Below are 17,551 nucleotides of genomic sequence, written 5' to 3'. Positions count from 1 at the left end.
CAATTGAGCCTCATCAGCTCCCCTGAGTTGGTTTTTTTGATTGTTTTCTTGTTGTTTGTTTGTTGGTTTTATCAAGAGGCACCTGGAACTGAACCCAGGACTACCCATTTGGGAAGCAGGCACTTGAGCCACATCTGCTTCCCTACCAAGATCCTAAGGGGAAAGAAGCACAAAATACTCGGCAAGGAGATGAAGAAAATGAAATACAATGCAGAACAAAAACTAACAAACAAAAAATGAAAATAATGTTTCAATAAACTTTTCTTCCAAGATATTATTATTTCACAAGCCATGAGACCTTGATCAGGCTGACTTAAGTCTGCTTAGATTCACCTCAAGGAGTTTCCCTGTAAATGTTGGGGATATTTATCTCCCAGCAGTCCTCTTATGTTTCTAAAGGCAAATTGTTCCACCACTTTCCTAAGCTATGTTTATCAGGGCATAAAAAGAGGTGTGATCTTGAAAAAGTAATGGGAGAGCACTGGGGACCAGCTTGCCTTATGTTTACATAAGTAATATTTCAAGGTAATGATCTATGGATATCTTTAAGATGGCAGCTTCTTTTAGTAAAGAAATTGATAATTAAGTGCCAATTTATTTTGTATCTCACTACAATTGTAAACCATTTAGAGCAATAAATGTTAAGTCTTTTATAATACAGGTTATTAGTTATTTTCTTATATTTAGTGTTATATTAAATATTTCAGATTTTCAGTTAATTTTTTCTCATGATTTAGATTTTGCCAGGAATTTTTTGGCAAACAAAAATACATTATATGGAAAATACAACCTCAGCAATTACTAATAAGAGAGTGCATGAAAATATTTGAATCAGTTTTTCAATCTGAGCTTCCTTAAGCATTTTTCTATCATTATTTTTAGAATTTGCTTCCGACAAAGTAACTGTATGAAACTATTGTCAATCAGAAATGAGTATTGCATTTTCAACACAGATTTAGCTTTCAAGCTGGAAAACATTAGTATAATGAGATAGAAATTCATTTGCAATAACTGATTTTCTTGAAATGAGGTTTAATTTGGGCTAACAAAAGCTCACAGCTTCATATTTTAAGTCTGGGAAGTATTGATACTAGACTTCATAAATGAGATGGTGATAATCAAATGACGTGTACAGACATGGGTACTGACATGACTAAAATTAAAAGAATGCGTCCAATTAGGTTATGTTCTGTGACTGGCTCAGGAAATCATGACGAAAACCACCACATGGATATATAGCTGCACAGTTGGCTTTACTGGCCGGTGAGAACGTTGGAGCTCCCAACACGCTGACCTGCATGTGGATCACGGATCATGATGTGGAGGAGACTACTTCTGGGCATTTTCCTCTTCCATCTTTCTCTTTCTCAGTCCCCTGGAGTGTAAGTGATGGCATGGTATTTTTTTGTTACATGTGGAAGCCAAAGAGAGCTTGGGGTTAAAAATCAAACTTTCATTGCGGTGATTTGATGTTTGACAGTATTACCACTTTACAATATGATCCAAAATATGCCGATTTGTACAGGAAATTCCATATTTGAGTGGCACTGATCCTCTCTGCCTAGTAGATATCCAGAATGCTCGTTAAGAGTTATAACCGTGCTGTATTTGTGTTGTGGAAAAGGCGTCAGACTGCTGCTGGGGAAGGAAGCTAGGTAGAGAGTAGACAAATGCCAAGTGACTTGTGTAGTATCAATTCAGGGGCAAATTGTTGGGAAGGCACTGACAGCGTCAATCTTTTTGGAACTAATGACTTAAATTAATTGCTGTTTCATAATTGAGATTTTCCTTTTGGGTCAAGAAAATTCAATTCATAAACCAGTATCTTCCCATTTCATGCATTCCATGCCCTCAAATTTAGACTTTCGGTGTACTCCTAACATTTTATCATGACACATCTTTCTTAAACTCTAAGAGTCTGCAGTTAACAAAGCAATTGCTAAGTCACTTGACATTTCTTTATACTTTCATGTTTAATGCTCTTGCTTAATTTTTGTAGGCAATATGTTCTGTTGGTCCCTTCCGTTCTACAAGGAGGCTCTTTGGGTAAAGCGTGTGCCCAGCTTTCTAACCTTTCTGAACATGTATTTTTGAATGTCTCCCTCAACTACGCTGAAGTCCAGACCAAAATATTTGAAGAGAATGTTGCAGGAGAGAATTTCTTCAAATGCGTCAGCTTTAAGGTAAAGTACTTCATTCTTCTTTATACGCCAAAGAATGTTGCAGGAACAGAAAAACCACTCACATCACTGATTTTATAAGAATGATGATTTTACTGTGTGTGTCAAAGTCTTTTAAGTCTTAAAAGAATAACAATCCTCAGTTTGAGATGATGTAAGTACAGTCCTAAGTGGTGATGTGGGCATAAACTAAACCATGTGATTGTATGCACAAGTTTTTTGAAGGAAATGAGATACGAAAAGAGAAAGACTCTTATACAGAGGAGAAAAGGATTTTAAAGAAAGATGGAGGAGAATTAATGTAAAAAGGTGCAATAAAGTGGCCAAGCAAGAGAATCAGGTTGATCATTCAATAAATAGATATGCTATGTCACGGATTAAAACTTTTAGTGATACCAACACACCGTTAATGGTTGGGATTTCTTGACAAACGCCAGTCTCGTAAGGTATTTAATTTGTTCTCTAGGTTCCTGAGGCCCGCTCTAACCCACTGGGGTTCATTACCTACTCCGCTACAGGAGCTACTCTCAAACTGGGAGAGAGAAGGTCTGTGGCAATCCAGTCCAAGGAAAGTGTGGTCCTCATGCAGACAAATAAACCTATCTACAAACCTGGAGAGGAAGGTGAGTGTATGGAAATCACATGACTCTCAGCTAATATCATTTCTGAGATATTTAAATGGAAAGTATGCAATACAAGCTCAGCAAATTGAACAAAAAGAAACACAGATTCCCGGTGCCGCTGATAAACATAGAAGTTGTCACAGGAGAACACACAGCGAATGGACACAGAGCAGATGGGGGGGGGGGGGGCGGGCGACAGGCCGGGGGGGGGGGGGGGTTGGGAGGGTAAAGGGGGAGAAATAAATAAAAAATAAATCTTAAAAAAAAAATCCATTAGAGGGTTTGCTTACAGAGCAGATCATGTACTCTCAAAGCCAGAGATTTCATTTCTGTAAGTCTAGGATGAGGAGTTTTGGGCACTGTATTTTTAAAGAGCCCCCTACATGTTCTAATACTATCCAGGTTTGGAAATTACTAAGTTTTAGTTAAAGCAAGCTTATGAGCTTCTAGTTGAATTAGAGGTAAAAACGAATTAGAGGTAAAAACGGTGACAAAAATGTGTCAAGGCCGTAAGATATAACCCTAGTGACTAGAAAATTTCCCAAGATAGAACGATCAGTATGGCATTGAATTAAGCTGAAAAAGCCTCCTCCAATCCACGGGATTGGAAAGGATTGGTGGGCATAGGTACTGACAGTGGAAAGACAGACATTTCTGATCAGATGAACAGCACATGAGAACACACAGGGGTAGAATTAATTTTTAAAACTATGCCTTAAGATGAGAAGTGACATAGTTGGTGTGAAGAAAAAAAAAATGAAAGGGAGGAAAATAAGTTGAAGTGAATAGAGTGGTAAAAAGAAAACCCTGGATATGGGGTCCTTTTGCATGCAATCAATTAAATAAGGTCCACCAGGAGTTACAGTAGGTTTGAGGCATAGAGCACGACAACAGTCTGAGGAAGACTATTCAAAACAATCTATTAATATTGCTGAAGTATCTCTCCTGTACTTTTTCTTTCTTTCCTTCATTTTTTTTAAAAGAGGTATCAGGGATTGAAACTGGGACCTCATACATGTGAGGCAGACACTCAACCACTGAGCTATGCTCACTCTGCAGCTCTCTGCTATGCTTTTGATCAACAGTCCACCAAGGACAGTGGGCATGAAAATGAGGGAAAAATGATATCTTTCTCTACTCCTACTATTCATAGAGGCCTATTTTGGAAAAGAATGAATGAAATTATAAGTATTACTTCTTTTGATTAATGACATGACCAATTTTTTCATTCACTATGCAATTATCTTCAAAGATTCATAGCAACATATGCAATCTAAGAATGGCCACACTGGCTATCATATTCAGGTTTAAATGTTTATTGATGTGCAAAAGTCAATAAATCTGCATGTTTTACTTTTAAGATACATCTTGAAAAAAACCCCATACACTTACACTTTTAAAATTTAGGAAAACACATGAGAAAAGCTGTCTTTGTATAAGTAATTTATACATTTATTTTTACATTTGGTTGAAGGTATTTTTAATACTCATGTATTAAACACACATACATAGATTACCAACAAAGATTTTTAAAAAAATAAGTTTTGAATAAATGAATTGAAGCCAGGAGAGGGTCAATAGCCTGGAATAATGAAGTTAAAGAAAATAAACTTTAAATGAGTATGAAAAAACACATTTCAAGGGTTGTTAATATGTGTAGACAGATGACAAAATAGGATCTGATATCAATGAGTGATTTTTCTCTAAAGTGCAATTGCTCTGGTATAATGATGAACAGATTTTGACATGGATCTTCATTTTCCTTAAAAAGTAAAATGCATATAATATAAAATAGGACACTAACCAGAAAGTAATAGATGACATCAACAAGAATAAAAAGATATTTATTGAAACTGATAACTTCTAAAATAATAATTCCTCGCTTTTGAATTTAAGTGCAAGGAAAATATCTTTAGTCAGAGTTATGAACTTAAGTAGTTAAGTAATCCTCTTTTTGAGCCATGTGGAAGGTGAGAGGTCTTCCCTGGAGAGATCTGGAGGAAAATAGGCACCGTGGAGCAGAAAAGAGTTGGCAAGTGTGTTCTGTGAGAAAAAGAGGGAAATTGCTTCATAAGAGAAGACATTTCCTTGATGGCACAATGACATGGATTCTATAAGGACCATTGGGTTGAGAGTTATTTGGTCATGGGACGTCGTAGATGCACCGGGAATGAGAGTGTGAGAGAAAATAGATGACTGCAGAGGATTACACTCTGGATTGGTTTAGGAAAGATAGAAAGGGATATACTGAATTAAGTAAGTAGAAGATTACTGTGGGAAATTATATTAAGAATTAAATTATCTGAACTGCCTCCTCAGTCTTTTGCTTCTTTGGCTTGAACATGTTTTATGACCATGCATAGGAGGTGAAGGATAGAAGGAGATACAAACAAAAGAAAGCCAGGAGGTTCTTGACTGCAATCCTTCTTGTTGGCAACATAACGTGTTCAACATGGTAACCCCAATATTTGCAAAAAATGTTATGTAAAATATGTATGTAACTCCTCATCACATACTGCAAATTTATATCACTTTCTAAGTCATCTAAGTCCATCAGTTTAGTGTGAAGGCTGTTATGACACAAAAGATACTGATTTTGCCTCACCTTTATTTCCTCCTCCAGTGATGTTTCGAATTGTATCTCTGGATGTTAATTTGAAGCCTGTTAAGGAATCGGTAAGTTATAAATGGGAATATGTAAAGGTTTATGGGTGACTTTGCTTTTCATGTCTTAAAATTAGTCAGTGAAAAGAGGCAGGCTGGTTGAAAGTATTGGTTCTGTGTTCCTAATGGCCTAATGACACATTGAACTCCTCACTAAACCAAATTCTTTCCTTTTCTCTTTTCTCTCTTTCTCTCTCTCTTTGATGAACAAACTTGAATGTATTTCCCAATTACATAAAAGTGTGCAATTATTAGTTACATAATTATACGTTAAAAAGCCCTGTGCTAGTCACTGAGATCCAAAGATAAAGAAGAAACTCTTTTCAGCCCCTCTCCCTACCCATAGTGATTGCATTCAAGTAGAGGTGGTTGGAGAAGTACATAAGTGGTTATGATAAAAGTGACATTAGAACATTATAAGCAAAGCACATCACTATATTCTGGACATTTGGAAAAATATCTGGCACGTAGAAGGCTCTTACCATTACAGAATGAGGGAATGAACGAATGATTGAAAACATTATGACCTCTTCATATTGGCGTTATCAGGGGATGTATTATCTTTCCCCAGAACCAGATCCTGAGACAGGGAATAATCAACGAGGGAATTATTAAGAAAGTGCTCCCAAGGGAAACAAATTAGAGACTGGGAAAGCAGGACAGGGACGGGGAAAGAGCAATGTCATCCCAATGGTCTCCTTAGGATTTTTTTCCCTCTTGTTGTTTTCTAGTTTGTTTTGTTTTTTATTGTCAATAGGCCAGGTAAGATTGTCCAATTCCCAGCTTTAGTAATCACTGCATTTGCTTAGGTACAACAGTATTGATGATCTGTTCCTTAAAAATGTGGGCCTTGGAAAGATTGTTTTCACAGAATGTTTCTGGAGAGGAGTTTCCACAGTGTGGCAAAGTACAGCAGCTTATACACAGCAATCAAAATTGATACAGTATTTCTGAAATGGTGGCAGCTAACAGACTACATGTTTACATATTTCCAGACCCTATTTGTAAGATCCACAGCTATTTCAGTTTTAAATCCCATTTAAGTAAATGATTCAATATATAATTGGTCTTTTACGAGATCTGGGGAATCAGTAAATTTAACTGAAAAAAAAAAACAACAAAATATTATTTTATGCAAATGGATCCAGCTATGGAGTATGTATGCAGGAGGGTTTTTATTGTCCAAATTTCACATCTTTCTTTTCTGTCCGGTGTACTTACCTTCACTGCTGACTCTGTCTTTCCTCCCCCTTAAGTCAGTTATGTAGCATATTCAAAACATTATTTTTCCAGACAGCTCCATTTGTATTAGGAAGTTTCAGATCTTTCCTCAAACTTACCCATAGTCTGGAACTACCTCTCCTCTCAGAGGTCTTAGATATGATCATGTCCCTGATCAGAGAGAGATTTATGAATCAAACTACAGAAGAGCATATAAAGGTGTTGCTTTCTAGGTTCTTGACTGTTATGCAAGATTTAGCTATGGACAGAGTCATTAGTAACTAAGCAGAATCAGCCCTTTTCTAATCTTTGTTTTTGGAGAAAATAAAAAAGTTTAGATCAATGGTAATATAATTTTGCTAGATCCTTGTACACCATGTTTTTGAAGTAGGCTCATCTTTGTAAAACTAGAGGACAAATTTAAGTAACAAAAACTCAATTTGTTGCATGTGCATTGGAAATATCATAATAGATATGAAAAAGGTACAGTACTCTAACTTCATTTCTCATTATTAGAATATTTCCTCTTCCATGGCACTTGTAGAAAATATACTCTTGATTTCCCTCCTGTGAGGGGATCTCACAAAGATGCCTCACCTCTAATAATTGTTGAAAACTATTCAACACCATCTCAACAGTTTATCCAGGAGATGCCATGTTCCCGAATTTGGAGTAACAGATAGAGCTTTCAGTCCAGCTGTTATGTTTTTTTGTTTCAAGAATTCTGAACAAGGATTAAGAACCCTGATCCTATCCCTGTATGTGTGTGTTCTATCAATGAATGAATGTTGCTGTCAGTAGCAGCTTGAGGAGTGAGCAAAGGACCCTAGGGAACCTTTTTTTTTCCTGACATACCAGGCTCTGGATTGAACCCTGAACCTTGTATGTGGGAAGCTAGTGCTCAACCACTGAGCTACATTATCTCCCTGGACGCCATTTTGAAAATTGTAATCACCCTGTTCAAGTAAGGATTCTTTCCTTGGACTTCTGCCTAAATTTATTTACTTGTCTAGTAAGGAAATGTCAGGATATGTGGGAATGTTCAAAAAACAAAGACAATCGAATTAGTGCTGGATACAGAAATCATAGTTTGGAGTATTTCCCAGAAGGGGAATCAGCAATGTTAAACATTATAGCTGTGGGATTGAACACTGACCACAAGGTTTGTCAATAAAGAAGTCATTAATGATCTTTGGGGATAATTTTGTTATATTGGAGAGACCTAAGTTTAAATATCTGAAAAAGGAGAACCAGAGACAACACTGGTAGTTCTCCTAAGATATTTGGCATTAAAAGAATGATGGGAAATATTGTCACCTTTTGGATTACTTTGCTATGAATTCTTTCTCCTTCTTATACAATTTCATAGCCCTTCACTCCTTCATTCCTTTTTCTCCCTCCCTCCCTTGTTCCTCCCTTCCTCCATTCCTTCCTTCTTTCCTTCCTCTCTTCCTTCCTTCTTTCTCTCTGTATCTTTCTTTTTCTTTCTGAATTCTTTCTTTTTCCCTCATGTGCATTTGTTTTGCTGCTCCTCACCTGAACGATATAAGCTATTATATACTGCACAGTATTAAGCAGACTGATAGACAAATACAAGAGTATTATAAGATAATACCTCAAAAGAAATAAAATTATACCTTCTGAGGTGGAGGAGATGTCTCTGGGATGGAGCAGCCCAGTACCATGTAATTACATTAACAGTCTAATATTTCATCCAGGATTTAAGCCTCAGGTTGAATATATGCATCCTATTGATTGACCCCTTGCCTGTCTGTGAATGCATGCTTTCAGAGAAACGGTTGAGTATCTTCCACCAGCAACAAATCTAGATTTACCGAGTTCCCCAAATGCTCGACATTGGCATGGGATCAGAAACAGATCCCTTCTTCTTATCCTCGTTCAGTTTTCTTGATGTGTGAGTTGTTGTTGTTGTTGTTTCATTTTATTTTCTTTTAGCAGTTAACTTTCACAAAGTAGTGACCATTTCCAAGGCAACCTTAAAGCAATAAGTGTGTTTGACTTCCTGCCTGTGTGCATTACCTAAAGTGAAGGAAAAAGTTTATTTAATCCACATCCTCAGTGTGCTGAAACCTGTGTTGGAAATCCAAGCAAACACATCAGGGGGTACAATATAATGTTGTCCTTGACTGAGTGGTACAGACCATACATGCTACAGAAGGGCGGTGGAAAAGCACGGCTCAGAAAGGGGGGCATTAAGTAAGGCAGTGGAATGTGGTAAAACAAAACAAAACAAAAAAAACAACCTTGAATAAAGGTAAATTAACAGAAACTGGAAGGTAAAAAGGAAAGCATTCTAAGGGGAGAGAGACAACTTGAGCAAAGCCCCAGGCCTGGAAATGAACATGGACTCTTTTAGGGACCATACTAAGACTTGCTTACTGAGACTCCTGGGTGTGTGTTGTGAAAGAGTGGTAAGTAAATGAAAATTCTTGAAAACTAGCCAGAAGATTTTAAGTATGAGCAATAGACATTCTGACTTTCAGTCAGAATCAATATTTGTTTGAAATATCCTAAATTATCTCCTTACGTTTCTTTCTTTAATAATAGATTTTAATCTCTTCACTCAAGGAGAAAACAAAAACAAAAAATCTTGAGGTCACATATTAACATGATTTTTATTTTTCTTTCAGTATCCAGTGATTGCCCTTCAGGTAAGACAACTGTTATTTCAACTATGGTTTTCTCATTTTTTTGATATTCCCTGAAACCTCAAAGTCAAAAATGAAGTTTACAGAGGAAGACAGGCTATATAAATTGCCTCAGAATTATTTATTTCATGTAGCCATCCTCAAGAGGATAGAAATATTTTTTCAAACATTTCACAGTAACAGTCACATGTTAAAAGAACTGAACAATAGGCAAGTATGATTTCTTTCAATTGAATGTTTATTTATTGAACATATATTAATGAGCAGTTACTGTTTTATGCACTGGAGATAAAATGACTCACACTTAGGAAATCAGAGATGAGCACAGAAACTCGAATTGGAAAAAATAACTATCCTAAAATATAAGTACTACAGTATGAACCTATGTTCAGATGGGACAGGAATCAGAGGACACACCCATGTTTTGAATGAGTAGGTGAGAATCTCAAGAAGTGGAAAGTTTCTTATTGAAAAAATCCAGCATACAACAATATGTTCTTTCTTGCTTCTCAGGATCCACGTGGCAATCAAATACAACAGCAGGTGAATGTGACATCTTCAAGAGGGATTTTGGAAGGTTCCTTCCAGTTAACCTTGGAGCCTGTCTTTGGCCAGTATCGCATCATGGTGCAAACCCTCTCTGGAGAGAAAACGTATAAGTCCTTCCACGTGAATAAACATGGTAAATAAGTGCTATGAAGCTATTATCTGTTAGTGACAAGAAAAACATATTAAAATCTCTTAAATCTATTAAAATCTCTTAAATCTATTAAAAGGTCTTCCTTACCTTCTTCCTTATACTCTGTTTATTATCCCAGGATTCTCCACACTAATTTATCCCATAATTCTCATGCAACACCCTGATAACCTGGGACCTCTATCCTCTTCCTTTTGTGGCATCTGAAATCTGTTTGTGTTGGTTCCTGGTGTGTTAACTCTCATTTTTTGCCATATTTATGCTTTAAAGCACCTTTGATAATGGGGAAGGAATTAGAATTAGTTATATAAGTTAGTTTATATTAACTCATAAAATCCTCAAAAAATTCCCTTATGATATTATTATTCCCACTCTACTGTTGAAGATATTTAGGTACACTTTCCGTCGCTCAACACATGAGAAGGCACAGATTTAGAATTCAAATCTATATTGTTCTATTCAATTCCAAAACCCAGCTCTTATATATTCTTAATACTATTTATTAACAGCAAACATAAGCATAGAGTCATGATCTGTGAAAGAAATACATAGTTGTATTTATGTTAATACATGTCATACATAGGAATACATAGTTGTATTTATGTTAATATGATTTTTTTTCTTTTTATTGACAGTGTTACCCAAATTTCGAATTACTATGGATGCACCAGCAACCATATTAGTTGTGGACCCTGAATTCAAAATAAATGTCTGTGCCTTGTAAGTTTGAATTATGCGCAATAAAATGATGGATTCATAGAAAGAGACTAGAATGGAGTGAAGATAGCTAAAAAGAAGTGACAATTGAAAAGTGTAGAAGGCAAGGGGGGGTGAAAAGGATTTGCTGGCTTTTGAATTCTTGCTGTATTTCAGTAAATATCTGAGTGCATGTTAGGACATCAGGTTTTAAGTAAGAGTCTTCAGACTTCTGACTACTATCTGACATCACAAGTTAACTCAGTCTTTCATGCCATCCAACATGATAAGCACTAACCACATTTGGCTGTTTTAATTGATTAAAACTAAGCAAAATTTAAAATTCAATTCCTCAGTTGCACTAGTCACATTTCAAGTGCCTACTACTCACATGAGGCTAGTGGTTATTCACTTCTGAAGCGCACAGACATAGAGCATTTCCATCATCACAGAAAGTCCTACTGAGCAGTGCCAGATGAGGAGGAAAATCATATGCTCCCTCTGCCTCTTGATTCATTCTTCATATATTACATGATTAAAGAAGAAAACTATAGTTCAAAATGTATCCTAGGGAAAACTGCCATAAGAGTTGAAAGGAACTTTACGGTAATTCTAATGCACTGGGTGGAAGATTCAAGGGCAGAGGCAAAGGGGTGATGCAGATGTGCTTGGCAGGAGCAGCAGCCAGCCATTTCAAGCTGTCTTCTGCCTCCCTCCTCACTGAGTTAAGCAGCATTAGAGGAGCTCGTGTAATGAGGAGTGACAGCTAGAGCACCCATCAGAACATACTGTCTCCTCAAACCTGATGTGAGAATGGATTCTTTCCCTGGTCACAGGTCAAAGCTCATAGACATTATGTTTCATTGTTTTTCTTTTTCCTCTTGGATATTTTTTTGGGAAAAAAAGGAAGGAAGGAAGGAAGGGAGGGAGGAAGAGAGAGAAGGAAGGAAGGAGGAAGAAAAGAAGACCAATAACCTAAATTTCCACACTAAAAGTCCCCCAGCATGTGTCTGCTTTGGACTGGAAGTCTATAATGGAAAGAAAGGGTGTGGCCAGCAATTTGATGCCCCTATCTTGTCTTCCACCTCAAGGTAGAATGGGAGGAGGCAAGAAGGTAAGGGACCAGAAAGTTCCAATGCATTTTGGTTGGAAATGCAGGGAATTTCCAGGGTAGCTGGCAACAGCCATGATGAATGGAAAGCCCCGAAGCCCAGATGAGCAGGTACTGCCATTCAGGTCCTGTGTCATTTTCACTGGAGGGATACTGCTACAAGTAGAAGAGGCACTCTGAGTCAGAACAGCAGGAATCCCCCCTATATAAACATGAATCATCAAACACCTGAAGACTCCAACAATTTGAAACGAGTATTAAATTTTTTTAATTGAGCACTTTATTCCTGAAAAACACAATTAAAGGTCAACAGAATAAAAATTTAGAAAAAAAAGTCAAATTTAAATACTCAGAGGGAGTGAATAGTGCATCTTTTAAGATATAGTCAACGAACATGGAATTTAGCATATTGATTATTAAAATTAATATATGTAGTAAGTCAACTAGAAAAATAAATAGTTCTGAAGAGAGAATTAGTGATTTGGAAGATGAAATGGAGGAATTCTCATAGAATATAGCCGAAAGGAAAAAAGTACATAATGAACGAAAAGTACAAGTATGTGGCTAGGAGTTCCAGAAGAGAACCCTGAATCAGTCAGATTTATTAATGTCTAGCTTAGGAATCCAAATTTTCAAACCTTTAAAGGAGAGGAATTTGCTGACAGGACTCCCTGGTGAGGTTTGAGAACCAGCATCAGAAGATGGAGCCAAAAGTCAGTTCTAGGACATAGCAAGGACTCCAGTCGAAATTTGCTAGAATCTAACATGCCAGCATATAGCTGCCACTGGCATATTACAAAGAGTATAATCCCTTTTACCCAAACACAAACAGAAAATGAAAAATTTATATATATTTGTATGTATCTATGTCTAAATATATATTGAGAGAGTGAGGGAGAGAGAAGAAAGTATGATTCTTCTCTCCCCTCACTCTCACAATTGGTCAAAGGGGATTTTAAATTTTTATTTGTTGTTTGAGTTTTTAACAATGAAAATGTATTTTTGTACTTCTGTTTAATTAAAAATAAATACAAGTTACCTTGTAAAAGTAAAATGAACAAAAAGTTAATATATGCCCATTGCACAGCATATTTTGAAAACACAGAAATAAATACTATTATATTTATAGACAATGTAAATATACATTAAATAAATATTAACATAAGAAACTAGTCAATAACTGCTCTATATCTTTCCTTTCTATTAATATTGTGTTTGTTTACATTGTATTTTAGTGACATAGATATGTGATTTCTTCTTGTTGATTTTCAACTTTTTAAATTAAGAGCTATCTTTGCTTAAAGTATGCACCTGAATTTTAGTCACTCAAGTTGTTTTAGATTTCCTCAAGAAAATGTTTAAGGACGGCAGTTTGCAGTTGTGGTTGTAGCCACTAAAGAAAGTTTTTAAAATAGCCTAGGCAGATTAAAAACGACATTGATCCCTATAATGTTATTTTTGTTTCTCTCTCCCTTTAGGTATAACTATGGCCAACCTGTGGAAGGAAATATTCAACTTAGTGTGTGCAGGGCGTATGCATTTCAACCTGCTTGTCACACTGCTGTGACTTCACGATGTAAAAATTTTACCCATCAGGTAAGAGATGCATCTGCAACTTCATAAATACGCATTACTGTTATATTCACTTTCCACCCACTCTCCTTTCTCCTTGTTACCCTGTATACCTTGAAGATTTTCCCTTTTTTCTACGTTCCTAATCCTATTTGTAAATTCTCTATTTTTCTTTTGTCTTAATCATTTCAGTGGTAAATTTCAGTTCTTAATGAAATGATTCCAGATTGTAACCCACATACTACCAATGTACTAGAAATGTGGTATGTCTTCCATTTTACCTTATGCTTGTGATAGGAGATAAGAAAATGTCCACATGTATTTAAGAATTTTAAATGAGTGATTAAATTATTTTCTCTCAATCAATTCTGACTGGAAATAAATGAATAGGAGTTCCAGAAGGAGCATGCGTCTTGCAGAGTTCTTAACTACTAGCAAGAGGAATTAACTTTTTCAAACTGTCAAAGGAGAGGAATTTGCTGAAGAGACACATTGGGAAGGTTTTAGATCCATTAATTGAAAATGGGCACAAAAAGTCAGTTTTAGGATATAGCAAGAACTCCAGTCAGAATCATGCCAAAGGCTGACTGGCTACTATAGAGTTGCCATTACCATATTGCAATATTACAAACAATGTGATACTATTTATCAACACACATATACACACTCATATACACATGCATACTCATACTTGGCTCTCCCTGAAGATGACTTTTGATTAGAAATAATAACAAATATTCTGGCCCTTAAAATTTTAACTTTATTTATTTATTCAAACACTGAGAGCAACAGCAATAATGATAATAATACTTTTTAATAGATGCTTACCAGGTGACAGGCACTGGGCTAAGTAATTTATATACATTGAATTTTCAAACAACCTTATGCTTTGAATTTTTGTTTAATTATTATCACACTTTTACAGATTAAGCAGAGAGAGGTTAAGTAAATTGCTCAAGATCATATATTTTAAAATCTTGAGGGGCTGTATTCTCAGGCACTTCAGGGGACGGAAAATTTTCTCCATTTGTTCATTCGAAAATCAATATTGAGGTCCTTTAAGATGTAAGCATTATTTTATTTAGGGGCTACAATATATAACAAGACAGACTTGGTCCTAGTCCTCATGAAGCTTACATTTTATGAAATATTTTCTTTCTAGAAAAAAAACGAACCATGCCAAGTACACAGTGTAGCTAGATTCCAGAATGTATTATCAAAAATATTATATAGCATAGATATATGCTATAGCATAGATTTGAGAGCTCTGACAATTGAGAATACATCGCGTAAAGTACACTGACATGTGGAAAGCAGGAATATTGCTATTCAATGATTCATCCAATCGTTCACCTTCAAGTCTAGTGAAATGGTTCTGGGCCTTTCCACTTGTGGAAATGGCATCAGACCTTGGTGTAGTTTCAGGTGCACTCTGAAGTGGCCATAGGATCTTGACAGACCACCTAGCATCTCTAGGTCTTGTTCTCATCTCATCACAAAATGAAGGAGTTGAAAAAGAATTTAATTTCCCCCAATTTAATATGGACACTTTTCATGACCATACTAGATTGTTTTGCCATATTCACCAATTCCCTCTGCTTAACTTCATTAATTGCGAATTTTTAAATATTCTCTCAATGAGGCATTCTAACTTGACCAAATACATTTTGATTGGCATTAAAGAGAATTAAATAATTATAATAATCATAATAATAGTAATAGCTACCATTTTTTTAATGTTTTCTAAGTACTGTGCACTATGCTAATACTTTCCAGGTGTCATCTTACATAATACATACAACTCTCCAAACTCTTTATTAACATCTGCATTTTTTATGAGGTAATAAGTGGCAATCAAGATTCAAATGCTGGTCTTTAACTCTAAAGCCTGTCTCTTTAACTGCTGTGTAAATTCTAGTTCTGTAAACATCCAATGCATGGTGACTACAAAATAGAACTCAGTTTCAAAACTGAAAAAGAATGTGGAATCAACAAACTTTCAAATATTAGATGTGAATTAGGTGACTAGAGGTAGATTTATTCATTATCTTGTGAATTAACAAAACAATGATACTATGAATTTTTTTGAGTGGACAGTATTGTAAAGGTTAATACCTGTAAAAAAAAAAATCAAGTAGAGTCATAGGTAAATACATTAACTGAAATTTTATATTATGAAAGTGCAAGAATTACTTTATAAAATTAGAACTTGGCTAATACAGCTTTATTAAAGTTGCTTCCCAGAAATTATACCTTTTCCCTAAAACTACTATCACAGTCTTTTTCAAATTTAACTTTTCTTTTACGGTTATATTCATTTATTTTTCAGTTAGGAAACGATGGCTGTTTCTCCCAGGTTGTTGATACCGATGCCTTTGACCTAAATCGGGATGGATACAGCAGGTATTTGCACGTGCACGCTCTTGTCACAGAAACTGGAACAGGTAATGAACCCAAAGCAGTTAGACCCCAAGGGCTATCGCTGTCCATTTGCATTGCTAGTGGGTGGGCAGCTACACAGTGTTAATCTAGTCATTGTTTTCTGGTGTTTGTCCTCAGTTTCTCAGATCCACAACCTGAATGTTTCACATCGCAATCAAAATTTATTAGATTCCTGCTGATGGATGGTCAAAGATTAATTTCAAAAGAGACTAAACCAGAAGTCAGAAGGCCAATCCAGGGATTTGTAACAAAGGCCTCATTTTTCAGATGTCAGCATACTCATTTCCTTTAATGATTCCACCTAGAATTTGAGAAATTTCGTTTTTGACATAAAACTTTTTTGGTGAGCATAAAATCAGAACAAGAGTAGTATAATAGTTTGGGGAGAGTGTTTTACTGAAATTCCAGAAAAATCCAATAAAAATCTCTTCATCTCACAACCAAGAACATTCTTGTAAAGACTGTGTCTCCCTGATCTACTATCCCTTCCTCTCCCTTAAGTACAAAATGATACACTTTATTCCTTAAAATCCTTTTTTTCTGTGCTGCCCACTCCTTTTCTGTGAACAGCATCTTTTTTAACTTATGCATATATTGCTGGTATTTCAGTGAAATTTCTGCTCATGGGATATTAAATTTAATGTATATATATCATTATTCAGAGTTTCAAGCATCTGTCACATCCTCCTGAGGAAATTCAAGTATTAAATAAACATTTAATTGATAAATATATTTGACACATCAAAGTAAATAAAGAAAAAAGGAATCCTTACTAAACGATGATATATACATTCCTAAAAGGACTACTATGCGGCCTTTAAAAATCAAAATGTTTAGAAAGTTATCACAGAATCACAACAGAATGTTAAAAATGGTATAAAATTACATATGCATATATACATATAAATGTGCATGTAGATATGCGTATTTACAACTATATTAATAGAAATATATAGGTTAATAAGTATACCATTTATAGGATAAACACCTAGAAATAAATCAGAAAAATAAGATGCAAGTCTAAAATCATTACTAAATATAATGAATCATTAGTGAATGTATTTTAATATATATACTAAATTAAATTTTGATCAAAATCCAAGAAGTACATTTATAAAATGCCAGTGTATTCTAAAATATATATAGAAATTAAAACAATTCAAAAGAGCCAGGTAATCTTGAATAAGGAGAATCACTTGGAAAACTTACAATGTCATATTGGTATATTAAAATCTCTAGTAATTAAGGCAGTATGGTATTGAGAAAAAAATAGAAAGAGGAAGATAACAGTCAAGAAATTAATGCATGATTTATAACAAAGAATTGTGCAGTTGTGCAGAGTTGTGGAGAAATGATGATCTTTCAATAGATGTAAGTAGGTCAAATGAGATGGGAAAAGGTACTCATATATGTATGTAGTTTCCAACAAAAGAGAAATAATCATGAATATGTGAAGGCCTCATATATATCAGTAACAAATAGACAAAAGTCTTAATAGAATAAATTCAACTAAATTCATAATAATACTTCCATATTTGAATTTGTAACTACAGAGTTGAGTTAACCTCTTCTATAGTACCTACAGTTAACATAACATTTAAGATTAATTTTGAGAATGATTTTACACAGCTTTTGCTCAGCTTTTTTTTTTTCCTGAGAAGAATTACTTTGAATCA

At 35.3% G+C, this 17,551-nt stretch overlaps 1 protein-coding gene across 2 annotated transcripts in view; it reads left to right on the top strand.

Annotated features, from left to right (window-relative positions):
• Window positions 1-1,252: 1,252 nt before the first annotated feature.
• LOC101435372 (ovostatin) overlaps window positions 1,253-17,551 on the top strand; it is a 62,628-nt gene continuing 46,329 nt past the window's right edge. For both annotated transcript variants that reach the window (XM_058282771.2, XM_058282770.2), the window contains exons 1-9: window positions 1,253-1,382; window positions 2,000-2,183; window positions 2,647-2,803; window positions 5,427-5,479; window positions 9,340-9,360; window positions 9,871-10,039; window positions 10,690-10,774; window positions 13,340-13,457; window positions 15,763-15,877. In XM_058282771.2, coding sequence (XP_058138754.1) covers window positions 1,315-1,382; window positions 2,000-2,183; window positions 2,647-2,803; window positions 5,427-5,479; window positions 9,340-9,360; window positions 9,871-10,039; window positions 10,690-10,774; window positions 13,340-13,457; window positions 15,763-15,877 — 970 coding nt within the window. In that variant the 5' untranslated portion in view covers window positions 1,253-1,314. The remainder of the gene's footprint in view (window positions 1,383-1,999; window positions 2,184-2,646; window positions 2,804-5,426; window positions 5,480-9,339; window positions 9,361-9,870; window positions 10,040-10,689; window positions 10,775-13,339; window positions 13,458-15,762; window positions 15,878-17,551) is intronic.

This window comes from Dasypus novemcinctus, chromosome 20 (assembly GCF_030445035.2).
Source record: "Dasypus novemcinctus isolate mDasNov1 chromosome 20, mDasNov1.1.hap2, whole genome shotgun sequence".
Taxonomy (NCBI): domain Eukaryota; kingdom Metazoa; phylum Chordata; class Mammalia; order Cingulata; family Dasypodidae; genus Dasypus; species Dasypus novemcinctus.
Note: the sequence above shows the minus strand (reverse complement) of the source record. Positions and strands in the feature narration are given on the sequence as shown.